This window comes from Tamandua tetradactyla, chromosome 3 (genome assembly GCF_023851605.1).
Source record: "Tamandua tetradactyla isolate mTamTet1 chromosome 3, mTamTet1.pri, whole genome shotgun sequence".
Classification (NCBI taxonomy): Eukaryota; Metazoa; Chordata; class Mammalia; order Pilosa; family Myrmecophagidae; genus Tamandua; species Tamandua tetradactyla.
Window position 1 is genome coordinate 143,074,949 of NC_135329.1, and position 14,339 is coordinate 143,089,287.

The 14,339-nt window shown below is 35.2% G+C and overlaps 1 protein-coding gene across 4 annotated transcripts in view; it reads left to right on the plus strand.

Annotated features, from left to right (window-relative positions):
* The window catches only part of DCAF17 (DDB1 and CUL4 associated factor 17), an 83,008-nt gene that overhangs the window by 49,832 nt on the left and 18,837 nt on the right, over positions 1-14,339 (plus strand). For all 4 annotated transcript variants that reach the window (XM_077154119.1, XM_077154122.1, XM_077154120.1 and 1 more), the window contains exons 9-12: positions 2,956-3,098; positions 5,308-5,417; positions 11,458-11,548; positions 12,367-12,450. In XM_077154119.1, coding sequence (XP_077010234.1) covers positions 2,956-3,098; positions 5,308-5,417; positions 11,458-11,548; positions 12,367-12,450 — 428 coding nt within the window. The remainder of the gene's footprint in view (positions 1-2,955; positions 3,099-5,307; positions 5,418-11,457; positions 11,549-12,366; positions 12,451-14,339) is intronic.

Consider the following 14,339-nt stretch of genomic DNA (forward strand, 5'->3'; position numbering starts at 1 on the left):
GTTTTTCTAACAGCTTTTTCCAGCCATCTTATTTTCTCTCATCTTATCTTTTATTTTCTTACGTGTCCTAGATTTCTCTTCTTCGGTTGTAAACTGGTCAAGTGGGTCTTTTTGACATACCCGTGTAGCCTTTATGTATTTCTTGCTTTCTGGAACAATGTCTCAAATTTACCTTTTGCTTTCTTTGTCCCAGATCTGTAAAGGGTCTGTTTTATTGGGGAATATCATTAATGACCAAGAATTAGATGTCTTTTACTTCTAGACCCTTTCAGTGAATATAGAATGGGAAATATATTAAAACAAAAGTTCATTTTCATATTTCCAGTGCAAATTTAACCATTCTTCTTTCATCTTATACTTGTATTTCTTTTTTGCTTAAACTGAAAATTTTGCCTCTTAATAAAACTTTATTCTACAATATACATGATATTCTTAAAATTGTAGTGCCACTGTTACTACTAAAAACAAAGTAAAAGCATAAAGGTTAAGATTCCTCTGCAGTTCCTTTTGTCCTTGTGTATAGCCCAGTAAGTGAGGAGAGTAATGTGTTCAAATCTGGAATCATTCATCTGAAAATACTCTCCCATCTGATCAGATTAGGAATTTGATACAATTAGTTTCATTTGTTTCTGTTTGTTTTCTATTTTGTTTTTTTCCCTTTTTAAATTTTACTTGAAGTTATTAACTATAGTTCGGAGATCTAAACTATGTAAAAAGATATGCATAGAAATTTTGCTTCCACCCCTAGCCCTTCCATCCTGTTACTTCCCTCCCCTATCCGCCTTGCTGCCATAAGTAAGCATTATTTTTAGTTTTTGGTATATTCTGTGGTTTCTTTTTACAAAAACAAGCAAATGTGTGTATATCCACTTTAGTACTTTTTTTTTCTTTTTACTTTTTTTTTTGATGGGGAGGGGTGCATGGTCCGGGAATCAAACCCAGGTTTCCTGCATGGAAGGCAAGCATTCTGCCGCTGAACCACCTGTGCACTCTTGTATATCCATTTTAAATTTTGCCTTCTCTCTTACACAAAATGTGGTGTATTATATACTCTGTTCTGTACCTTCTATTTTTCATTTATCACTTATCTAATTTTTTTAAGCAAACATTTATTTAATAGAAGAAGTATGAAAGGTTAACTATCCCCTACATTATAAGACTTAAGAAAATGCATATCTTTTTATATCATCCTTTTATAAACAGTACAATAATTTTATATACTTTATATTAAAACTCTCCTTTGAAGTATCATTGTTTAAGCTTTTGCAGTCCCAAAGTATTCTAATTAATATTTTTTCCTTTAAAAGCTTCTCTTTTCACTCTCTACCTGGTGCGATCATTTTTTGCTGGGTCTCCTATTCTTTTAGCTGTACCTCTGACATCTTTGTAAACACCCTTGCTTTCTGGTAACTACAGACCCATCCTAAAATTTCTTTGCCTCAAGACATTGGAATCAGTTATTCTCTGAGCACTCAGATCTTTTTAATTGAAAATAGTATTAGAGCTATAAATTTAAGCTTTGGGGAGGTTAGGGGTTGCCCATCAGAGTTGTAGTGGGCAGAGTCCTGCTGCTAGTTCTGGGCCAGTTTAACAGCTACAGGGAAAAATAAATATTTATATTTAAATATAATTTGTTTGCATTATTTATTTTTTATATTTATGATTTTTTTTCCTTATATACCTATTCATGTCCTTTGCCCATTTTTCTATTGGGGTATTCATAGTTTTTCTTATTACTTAAAAAAGACCTCTTTATTAAGGATATTAATCTTTCCTTGAAAGATTAAAAAAGAAGCACCTTAAGTATACTTGATATACCTGTCTCTTTCTCCTCAAGATTGCCAGTTTGTGAGCCTGTTTTCATTTTTGTTTTTATCCTATGTGTATTTCTAGTTAATAATTGAAAGCAGGGGAAAAATGGCCTTATGGAAAGACCTGATATAGCCCCTACATCTATATATAACATGTGACTATCTCCCTCACACAAGTCCGTTTACTAACAGTGGTGGGCTTCTCCAAAGACTGAACTCTCAAGTTAGTAAGAGATAAGTCAAGGAGTCAGAAATCAGCCACCCATCCAAACAGACTAGGTGGTGTTGCCCAAGGGCTTTCCAAAGGAACTTCTAATCCTCTACATGTGCGCACCTTCCAACTATTCTTCCTTCCTTGTGCTGTCCCTAAAATTTATTGTGACCAAGGAAGTCTATTAATAAGCACTGATAGATACATCTCCTTTATAGTGTCAGTTCCAAATTACAATGACTGGTTCTATCTGAACTACCATTCGGATAATACTAATAATATTATCTATTAATACATGATAGTATGAAGATGATACTGATAATAGTGGCTACTCTTTAATAAAGCTTCACTGGGACATGCCCTATCCAAAATGGTTGCATTCATTATGACTCATTTCATTTCTACCGTGGAAATCTTAAGCAAAATTGTTCTTGTAAAGTTTGCCGAGTATGACTTGTTAGTCTAGGATATTGTCAACCTCATCTTCATATTTAAGGAATTATCAGACGTAATTGCCTTGTAGGATTTTCATGAGAGCTGGAAATGATATCTAACTCAAAGTCATGCGTATAGCAGATGCTCATGAATGGCAGCTACTTTTATTAGGCATACTTTGTTGCTTTTTGCCATCACACACACCTTCAGCCCACTTTTTGTTTCTACTCAGCTGTAGCTCACACATACTTATCCTGAAAACAGATGTGTAGAAAGTTGACTCATAGCCTAACATGTTTCTTACTAGCTTTCTCTTTTATTGGCAATAAGCTTCTTTCTTCATTGCATTTTATTTCCTTGAGAACATAGTAATTTTGCATTAATGGAACTCATGCAAAATTAGGTGTTGCATGCAAAGAAAGGTTGATTTCAGTTAATGAATAGCCCAAGGCCAGTACGACAGAGAAGCTAATAAATTCCTTTTGCCCCTCTCTACAGACACACCACCACTGCTCTTTGAAGTGTCTTCCCTGGAGAACGCTTTTCAGATTGGAGGCCATCCTTGGCATTACATCATCACACCTAATAAGAAGAAACAGAAAGGAATTTTCCATATTTGTGCCCTAAAAGACAATTCCTTGGTAAATCATGAGTTATCAGACTTTTTAGTAGTAAATTTGTTTCAGAAATTTTTTAGTCTTTACCTATCTAGTAGGTCGACATTTCTATGAATTACTTTTTTATTCATGTTTTGATCATTTGTGAACAATTCTAAGTACAGACTATGTAGCAAACATCCCTATATACTATCTAGAATTTTAAACATTAGCATTTGAAAATTCTTAAGGCACTGAAGATTTTCTTTGCTTTTTTCTTGCCACTCTCCCAGCAAAGGATCTGACACAAAACAACTCTAAAGCTGCATAATGGAAATTATTGGTGGAATGTATTCAGCCTTCCTCATAAATGGCTGTGAAATGTGTTAGTTGTGCCTCTTCATGGTTTGTTGCTATTTGCCTTCCAAAGTAGAATCAGAGAGAATTCTGGTCGTCAGAAAGTGAGGGCAATGAGATATTCGAATTTTCAAGGATATTTTCTTAAGTTATTTATTGGCAGGGTAGGAAGAAATGGTACATGGTAAGACAACTGAAATTACCAGCCCTTGAATTCTTTTTTTTTTTCCTTCATTTTCTTTTAAAGAATGATCTAGGCATCAACTTATCATTTAAAAAGCATTTATCGAGGGCCTACCATGTATAAAACATGCTTATACCCTCAAAGAAAAGACAAACATATTGCTAAATAAGGTGCAGTCTATTAAAAACAGTGAAATAAGTAAAAAAATGTGAGTCCACAGAGGAGGAGAAAGGTTTCATTTTTGTTTTGTTGCTGAATTAGTTTATTTCTGGAACTCTTGATATGTCACATGAACCTGCTTTTTGTGAGGTAGGCTCAGCTTATTCCACACCCATCTCTTCCAGGACATTGATTAATCTGACCACCATTGGCTCCAGTGGCTCTTAGAGTCAGTCACAGGTCACCTTTCACCATGCTGAAGCTCAGTACAGTTTTGGATCCATTCATCAGCTTCTTTTGAGGCTGAAGCCACCAAGGAATGTTGCTTATAGTGTCTTGTACTTTTCTTGTGTAGGATTATTCCCTTCTACTTTCTCATGTGCCTATCACATGTGCCATTCCTGTTTGGCCCAGCTCATGACATCCTCTTTTAATTTGTCTCTCTAAGGACTATTTCCCACCATGACAAATCAGTGGTTTGATTGTTCACCTCCCAGCCAATAGACATCCTTCAACCACCGGGATCTGTCACTTCTCTTTTTCACTTGACTTTCCACCCAGTTTGTGTAGTTCACATTCTAGGCATATAACTCAAATTCTACCTATATAAACTGACAATACAAATTTTTAAATATATGTAGTAGCCCTCAGTATCTATATTAAGCAGCCTGTCTATCATGTACTCTTCTTCTATAATAACTGATTCTAGCAGTCGAATCTGCATTTTGCCATATTCATAAATAATTGCCAAATGCAGGGGAAGTTTTCAGTCTTTTGCTAGACAGCTTGGTTGGAGTGACACTGCCTTTATAATACTTGCACTCGTGCTGATATTAGCTCTCAGTGCTTCTGTGTATATGTAAGACAATTATTTACACATATTATCACATATTGTAGAAGTTTCCTTTTATTTATTTTACTTTCTAAATATACTACAGTTAAATATGCTCTTTTTGCCTTAAATACTAAACAATATTAGACTTTTCCCTCAGATATTAGAGTTTAATATTTGACTTTTCCATGGAGGTTATCTGGCCCATGTCTGAGATTTTCAGTTTGATTGCATGTTTATTTTTGTGCTACCCACTCGTCTCAGTGACAGGTTGTTGGGAGTGGGCTCAGGAGGAAAAGGAGGCAGGGGCTACATACGCACAATATGGCAGTTATATAACAGGAAGCCCGCGGACTTTGGAATCAGATCAGCTGTTTAATAAGTGCAAGATGTTGGGGCAAATGAATTTATCCTTTTTTGTGTATCAGCTTGACAAGGTACATGATGCAGAGTAGGTGCTTGAGACATAGTAACTGTTATATTAATGTTATTGGTGAGGTATAATGTATGGTAAAGAGTAAAATCTGTGAAATTTCTGGGTTTAAATTGTTTTGGATTTCTCAAGTTGAAGTGTCCTAATTCATTCTTCACACACATTCCATTTCAACTATTTACTATTTTTCTTCTCTGTACCTTTTGCTTACTGATCAATACTGTTAGATTTGAACATTTACTTTATTTTCCCTTAATCTATATCTTCAATGTATTTTTTTCAACTTCAGGCAAAAAATGGTATCCAAGAAATGGATTGTTGTTCTCTAGAATCTGATTGGATCTATTTCCATCCTGATGCTTCTGGTAGAATAATACATGTTGGTCCAAATCAGGTCAAGTGAGTATTGTCATTAGTTACTTTAAAGTTAAAAGTAGCTTTTGATAGCATTTATTGGCTTCTTTAATTTTGTCAGCTAAACTGTTGAACCAGTTATGAAATAATTAGCTTGTAGTAAGGCACTTCCTCACAGATTCACATTTAGAAAATTTTATTCTCTCAGCCTCATTGTTACTGTTTGTAAATTTTGCATTTGAAGAAATTCTTTGATGGATGATACATGAGTGAAAATAAAACAGATTGGCCCTTTTTCATCATGTCTTCATTGATTCTTCTGACGAAAGACGTGATGGTTTGCCTTTTTTTGAAAGACAGTTCTACCAAGAAGTAGCAGATTGTTTGAAGTGTTCTGTTTGCTTTACTTTGTTTCCTTTCAGGAGCCTCCCATCCTTGTCAGCAGCATTCATCACAGTTCATTTCTCCTTCCTTGAAACACTCTTCATTGGCTTTCATGATGGTACAGCTCCTCTGAACATTTTCCTCCTTCTCTGCTGTGTCGTAATATCCTTTCAGGCTCTTCCTCCTCTACTCTGCCTTTAATTTTTGTATTTCCTCAGGTCTTAGGCCCTCTCTTTCTCTTACTCTGTGTCACCATTCTGTTTATTCCCTTTACTTCCGAAATCATGTGTATACCAAAACTCCAAAATTTATATTTCTAGTTCAGACCTCTCATATAAGGTCATGCCAGAAATCTAGGATCATTCTCGGCATCTTACCTTCCTGCCTTTTGCAATACATATACACTTTAAACACTCATAAATGTTCTCTCTTCTCTAACACACACACCATATATCCTGTCAACCCACTTTATTTTGCTATTAAGTATTTTAAAATCTATTTATTTCTGTACTTGGCCACTGAGACCATCTTGATCAGACCACTATCATCACTAGCCTGAACTATCTTAGTAGCCTACTTACCAGGTTTCTGGGATTCACTTTTGCCCTCTCTAAGTCTGTTTTCCTCTCAGCAGTGATTTAAAAAAATGTATTTTTATTGAGAAATCTTCACAAACATATAGTCTATCCACAATATACAATCAGTGGCTCACAGTATCATCACATAGTTGTGTTTTCATCACCATGATCATTTTTAGAACATTTGCATCACTCCAGAAAAAGAAATGAAAAGAAAAAAGAAAAAACTCATACATCCCATACCCCTTACCCCTCCTTCTCATTGACCACTAGTATTTCAGTCTACCCCCTATTATTTATTTTTCCTCATCTTTCCATACACTGGATAAAAGGAGCCTCAGACAAAAGGTTTTCATAATCACACAGTCACATTGTAAATGTTACATAGTTAAACAGTCGCTTCAAGAATCAAGGCTTCTGGAACACAGTTCAACAGTTCAGGTACTTCCCAGTCAGAGTGATTTTGAAAAACATACACAATACAAAATCTTAATCAAGTGAATTCTGCTTTAACCTTGCATATGAAATTTTGAATACTTTCAAACATACAGGACAGTTACAAAAAAATAATACAAACCCCATAAAGAGAACTTTAACATACCCCTGTCCCCCCAGATACCCAGATCCACCAGTTGTAACATTTGCCACACTTGTTGTATCATTGTCCACCCATCTATTTATCAATCTATTAACTGAACACTTGAGTATAGACTGTATACAGCATACTCTCTGAACACTTAATACTGCCATGTATGTTTCTTAAGAACAAAGATACTTAGGTATCAGCCTTTCAACACTGCATACACTTATAGTGAGTATCCCAATTTTTTCATGCTTCAGTAATGTCCCTTTGAGCCTTCTCTCTTCCCTTGTTAGACCCCATCCAGGATAATGTATTGCCTTTAATTGTCTTTAAGTTCACTTTTTTTTTTAATTGTGGAAACATATTCAAAATAAATTTTTCCATCTCAACTTCTCCCAGTCACACCATTCAGTGGATTACTTGTCTTTGCACTATGTGGTACCTTCACCCCCTTCCATCACTGAAGCTTTCACATCTCTCCAAACAGAAATCTTACACACATTATGCACTAATTCTCCATTCCCCTTTCCCCTTACCCTGGTAACCTGTACTCTCATGTCTGTCTCTATGAACTTATATATTCTTTGATATTTTCTTTTTAGTTACCATGGGGCTTAAATTTAACATCCTAAATTTATAAAAATCTCATTTGCTTTCATAACTTCAGTAGTATACACAAACTATGTTCCTATACCACTCTGTCCCCCCTACCTTTATGTAGTCCTTGTCACAAATTACATGTTTATAAATTATGAAATCCATTAATTTCTTGTTATATTTAATGTGTTTGCCTTTTAGATCCTGTGGGAAGTAAAATGTGGAGTTACAAGCCAAAAATAGAATAGTACTGGCACTTATATTTATCCATGCCATTATCTTTACAGGAGATCTTTATTGCTTCATATGGCTTCAGTCTATTGTCTATTATCCTTTCTATTCAAACTGCAGGACTGTCTTGGACATCCCGTCTAGGGTTTGTCTAGTGGAGACAAACTTCCTCAGCTTTTATTTATCTAGGAATGTCTTAATTATCCCTCATTTTTGAAAGACAGCCTTGCCAGATACAGAACTCTTAGTTGGCTATTTTTTGTTTTCAGCAATTTAAATATGTCTCTTCACTGCCTTCTTGACTTCAGAGTTCCAGATGAGAAATCAGCATTTAATCTTATTGAGGCTCCCTTGTGCATGACATATTGTTTCCCTTTTGCAGCTTTCAGAGTTCTGTCTTTGTTTTGGGCCTTTGACGGTTTGATTATAATGTGCTGCAGTGTGGGTATATTTGGGTTTTTCCTGTTTGGAGTTTGCTGAGCATCTTGGATGTGTATATTCATATCTTTTATTAAATTTGTCAACTTTTCAGCCATTATTTCTTTGAATATTCTCTCTGTCCCTTTCTCTATTTCTTCTCTCTCTGGATCTTCCACCATTGTGTATGTTGGAACCCACAGGTTCCTCAGGTTCTGTTAATTTTTCTTCATTCTTTCTTCTGCTGCATGTTTTCATTTATCTTGTCTTTAGGTTCACCGATTCTTTCTTCTGGTGAAGCTCCAATATACTGTTTAGTCCTCTAGGGAATATTTTTTTAATGTAAAAAAAGGACATATTTTATTGAGATATAATTTGCATACTATAAATTTCATTTTTAGAGGATATCATTGAATGGTTTTTAGTCTGTTTATAAGCTTGTGCAGTAATCACATTATCCAATTCCAGAAAATTTTTATTACTCCTAATAGAAATTCTGTAACCATTAGCAGGCATTGCAACCACTAATCTACTTTCTCTCTATAAGTTAATCTGTTCTGGATATTTTATTTAAATGGAATCATACAAATATATGGTCTTATGCCTGGTTTCTTTCAATTAACATAATGTACTCAAAGTCCTTTTTTCTTTTTTTATTTTTTTATTGAGAAATCTTCACACACCTACTTTCTATACATAGTACCCAATCAGTGGCTCACAATCTTATCACATAGTTGTGTATTCATCACCATGACCATTTTTTAGAACATTTGTATCACTTCAGAAAAGGAGAAAAGGAAAAAAGAAAAAAATTCATGTATATCATACACCTTACCCCTCCCTCTCATTGACCACAAGTGTTTCCATCTCCCAATTTATTTTACCCTTTGTCCCTGCTATTATGTATTTATTTATTTTTATCCATATTTTTTACTCATTTGTCCTTACCCTGGATATAAGGAGCATTAGACACAAGGTTCTCACAATCACACAGTCACATTGTAAACATTATATCGTAATACAATCATCTTCAAGAATCTAGGCTACTGGGCGGTGCAACGGTGGCACAGTGACAGAATTCCTGCCTGCCATGCCAGAGACCCGGGTTTATTTCCCAGTGCCTGCCCATGTAAAATAAATAAATAAATAAAATAATTTAGGGTACTGGAACACAGCTCAACAGTTTCAGGTACTTCCCTCTAGCCACTCCAATACACCATAAACTAAAAAAAGGATATCTATATAATGCATAAGAATAACTTCCAGGATAACCTCTCAACTCTGAAATCTCTCAGCCACTGAAACTGTCTCATTTCTCTCTTCCTCGTTTTGGTCAAGAAGACTTTCTCAGTCTCTTGATTGCCAGGTTCTGGCTTATCCCAGGCTTTCTGCCCCATATTGTCAGGAAGATTTATACCCCCGGGAGTCATGTCCCATGTAGGAGGGAAGGCAATGAGTTCACATGCTGAGTTGGCTTAGAGAGAGAGGCCACATCTGAGCAACGAAAGAGGGTGACTCTTAGGCCTAATTTTAAGTAGGCTTAGCATCTCCTTTGTAGGAATAAGTTTCATAGGGGTGAACCCCAAGATCAAGGGCTCAGCCTATTAATTTGGTTGTTCCCACGGCTTGTGAGAATATTAGAAATTCTCGGAATGGAGAAGATGAATATTTCCTCTTTTCTCCCCATTCCCCCAAGGGGACTTTGCAAATACTTTTTGATTGTATGCCCGTATTACTCTGGGGTGTATCATGGCATCACACTAACCTGGACATACCAACAAGATCTCATGCCCTATTCAAGATTCCATGTAATTATGGTGGTCCAATACAGTGACTATACAAGTTAAATTAGATAAATGCGCTATGCAAGATATAAATTTTGCATCAAATAAACATCTCTTTCTTTGGTCTCACACAGAAGTTGAAGTTTTAAAATATGGACCATATCATCCTTTACCCTGTATTCCGATTTACATTAGACCTTTCCAGATCAGCTTCATTCATAGTCTCTAGTCAACGTCTGATCACTTTTTCAACTTTTTAACTTTTTTTAAGTTGCTCTATGGGATAATGCTGAATTTCATAGCTTTACAACTCTTAACTCTGAATCAAAGTATCTCAGAATTTAGAAATAATAGTTACAACTAGGAATACATGTGACTACTATAAGAACTTAGAATTTAGGACTCTTTACAGTAACCCCCAACCTGATAATCCATGCTCTTGATTTCAGTTCTCCGAGTTTGTATGTTATAGTTAGTCCATATGAGTGAGGCATGATAATATTTGTCTTTTGTTTCTAACATTTCACTCAACGTACTGACCTCAAGTTTTCATTGACCTAGTTGCATGTCTTACTACTTCATTACTTCTTGCAGCAGCTCAGAAGTCTGTAATATATATATATATATATATATATACCACAGTTCTCCCCTTCCATTCCTCAGTCGCTAGAAAAAATAGATACCTTGGTGCTTATCAAGAAACCTGAGTTATTTAAATATTATCTGATTTCTTTGTCTCTGGCAGCTCTAAGACCTGCAACTCTACTGGCCACGGTAGCTTTTTCTCTCTACTGTTCTCTTTGCTTGCATTTGTGACTGAGCTTTGAAAACTTTGTACTTTTGAAGCTTGTTAATGATGTGAACAGATTTTTGTGGGTGGTGAGCAAATTATTTTATTTTCTCTTTTTTCATAAGCTTGATTCATGAGGCTATTTGCACTCAGAAAACCCAAATGTTTAAATATAACTAATCTTGAGAAAAAAGAAAAGTATTAAGTCAGTTGCTATTTAAATATTACTCTATCATGAAAACTCTTAGTTTAGGTTTAGTTGCTGATCTAATCTATCTTATAGTTAAAAAAAAACTATAAAATGTTGTGCATAGATGTCTCATTTTATCTTCAGGAATAAGGATGCAAATATCTCTTATAATGCCCCTTTTAAAGCTGAAACATTTAAGACCTTTTGCAGAATGTTAAAGATGATCTTCAGAGTAACGGCATTAAGCCAGTTTGGAAGATGACTTACACCTGAGCAAGCTGCTTCATTGCCTATTGTCATAGTTGCATTTGTTATCATAGTTCCTGTGTTTTTCTGTTGTAAAAAGTCTGAATTTGAAGGAGTTTATGGACTCTTAAGTGATCAAACAGATTAATATTAGAGTAATCTAGAGAAAAGAAAACAGTGTTGTTACTGTAACATTCATTGTTGAATTTCATTTAATGGTTCAACTCTGGCACTTTAATGGTATATTGCAGTCTTGTGTTCTTATAATCCTTTTTCCCTTTTCAGAGTTTTAAAGCTAAATGAAATAGAAAATAATAGTTCCAAGCATCAGATTGCTGAAGATTTTGTCATTTTGGCCAACAGGGAGAAGGACAAAGTAAGGCAAGAATATTTTAAAATCCTTTGTATATTATTGTCTTATTTTATAAGAATATAATGTATAATTGTTTGCTTTTGAGTATGGCTGAACTGAATAACAGCACTATAAAAGTGTTCATTTTGGGTGCACAGATGCTTCAGTGGTAGAATGCTTGCCTTCCGTGCGGGAGACCCGGTTCGTTTCCCGGACCATTCCCACCCCCACCCCCCCAAAAACAAGTGTTTATTTTGTCTGTATAGGTAGCTGGTCTTAGCAGCACGTACATATGAGATTTGAAGAAAGTTGGTTATATTGACTCTGTCTTTTGCTTATTTCTATTTCCTTTCTGAGTTTGTCTTTAAGTTTTTACTGATGTATTATCAAATTTGTACATGAATTATACAAATTTAGGATTAGTTGGGCTATAATAATACTTGAAAAGCCACATACTGTGCTGTGATTACAGACTGTACTTTTCTTTACTGCACAAGTTAAGAACATGAAGTAAATATGGACAGAGAAATTTCTAGAAGTAGATCTACTTTCTCTTTACTGTAGTAGGGCAGAAATCAGAAGCGTGAGTGAAGTAGTAAATCTATAACCATTTTTTAAGACTTTTGGCCTGTTCTGTTTTTAATCCATACATATATTACTATAGTAAGATTTTTTTATTAACTAGAGGGTCAGTAACTGATTGAGAATTTTTTTAATTTGAGGAAAGAATTGCAGTTCTTGGAACAATGTTGGTTAGTTTTACCACATTTGTTAATATAATTTGGGCATTGACTGCATATAATTAGAACATCTCATATTATTTTTTTTTCTCCATATGATAGAATGAAAATTTACTCACTGTTACTGCTTCTGGACGGGTGGTAAAAAGAACTTTTAACCTTCTGGATGACGACCCAGAACAAGAGGTATTACTCGAGTGAATGCTAACAAATGGTACCAGTGTGTATTTGTTCTGTGGTTTTCAAATTATACTTCCCAGACCCTGGGTAGGGTTTGTGGGTAGGTGGGTCTGTGCAGGCTGAGTGGGTAGGATTCTTGGTGCTATTTCAACCAATGTACACCCACCATCACCTTAATAGTGTGATTATTAATAAAATTTTGCTTATAGAAAGATTTATAGGACTGAAATAATTTGAAAACCATATTAGCTTGTTGATTTGCTTTGTTGATGTACACACTTTCTAGAGAAGTCTCTTAAATAGAAAATTCTTGGGTTATATCCTGATGACTTTATAGTTTTCACCTTAATTTTTACTTATTGGATATGACTATGCTCATGGGCCAAGGTCGGAGTTTGTGGTAGGGTGTGGTAAGTCAGTTTATTTAGACTCATTACCTTAACTTGGCATTGCCAGTTATTTAACCAATACCTTTTAGTCTTCCTTCACTTTAAAGAGGCTTTAGAAACTTATTTAAATCAACTGGCAGTGATCATGCTTCAAATCAATAACTATAGCATAATACTAAATCAGTTTTGACCATATAACTATATTATTTGAGTTTACATGACCATTCCTAGGTAGAAACATTAGAGTAGTCTTCTAAGAATAGTTCATTTAAGGTGGTATCATTTTTTTGAGAAACTTTTAAGATAGCTCAGAGGTAGCCTAGTATAGGGCTGCTGTTAGAAAGGAAAAATAAGTTCTTCTCTTGGACCATAGAAATCCTTTGAGAACAAAGCACAAAACTCCCTACCCTTTATATAACACTACACATTCAAGAAAGATATACTAAAATTACCAAAAAGTAACAAGAATGATTAAGAGGGGGGAGGTGGTGACAAAGAGATGGAGAGATGCTCTACATCAAGAGATTAAAAACAAAAACTTTTGCCTGTAAAAGAAGAGTTAAAAGGGCTGTGACTAACATCTATAGAATCACTGACGCCAGGCAGGAAGTCACCCTTTGAAGTTTACCAAGGTAAGATTAGGGCAAAAAGTAAATAAAAAGGAATCATAGGTAATAAAACTATGTAAATTTCTATGTCACAAGGTAGTTAAGGCAGAAAGTATAAATGGATTAAAAAGTGGTTTGGGCAGACATGAGTGTCCAATTAGAGAAACTTGCTGAACATGCTTTAAGGTTGATGCCAGCCAGTCAACTGAGACATGTCTGCCTTTGGCCTGTTTGTGGGTGGCAGGCGCTGATTTGCTTCCCCTTTGAGGCTGTTGGCAATCCATGTTTTCCTCCTTAAGACAAAGTTCTGGGATTATGTTTTTCTCTTTAAGTCTTTACCATTTTGAACCACTTCTCACTAACCTTTCTTGTCCCAGTCCTGCTCTCTGGGTTGGATTTCAGTTCCTAATATTTTCCCTCATATAAGCAGCCATTTTTGCTTTCTTTAGGGTACCAAGAAAGGGCTAACAAACAAATGATAGCAAACAGAATGATAAGATGTTTATAGGAGGCTGTCAGTCCTTCTTGAAATGACTGTGTTTTCCTGAGTGAGAAGTGTCAGAGCTCAGTGGGTGGTCATTGGGTCTCAGAACTGAGCTTCATTTATTTAGTCCTAGACATAAGTCATTGAGCAACATGTCAAAGGGAGCAATTGAGTACCTCTGAATTTAGAGAAGCTCCGGTTTGCTGTCAGTATAGAGAATTTCAGTTATATTTTGTCTCAGATCTGTTAGACTTGATTCTGTTTGTCAAAATCTGTAGGCTACTGCTCACCTCTTGAAACTCTTGAGGCTGATGTTTTACCAAGCATATAAGTAGATATTCAGTATTTCTACCTTTTCTCCCACCCATTTATTCCTCCTTCCTTTATATTTTGTAAGTAATGAAATAATTAAAC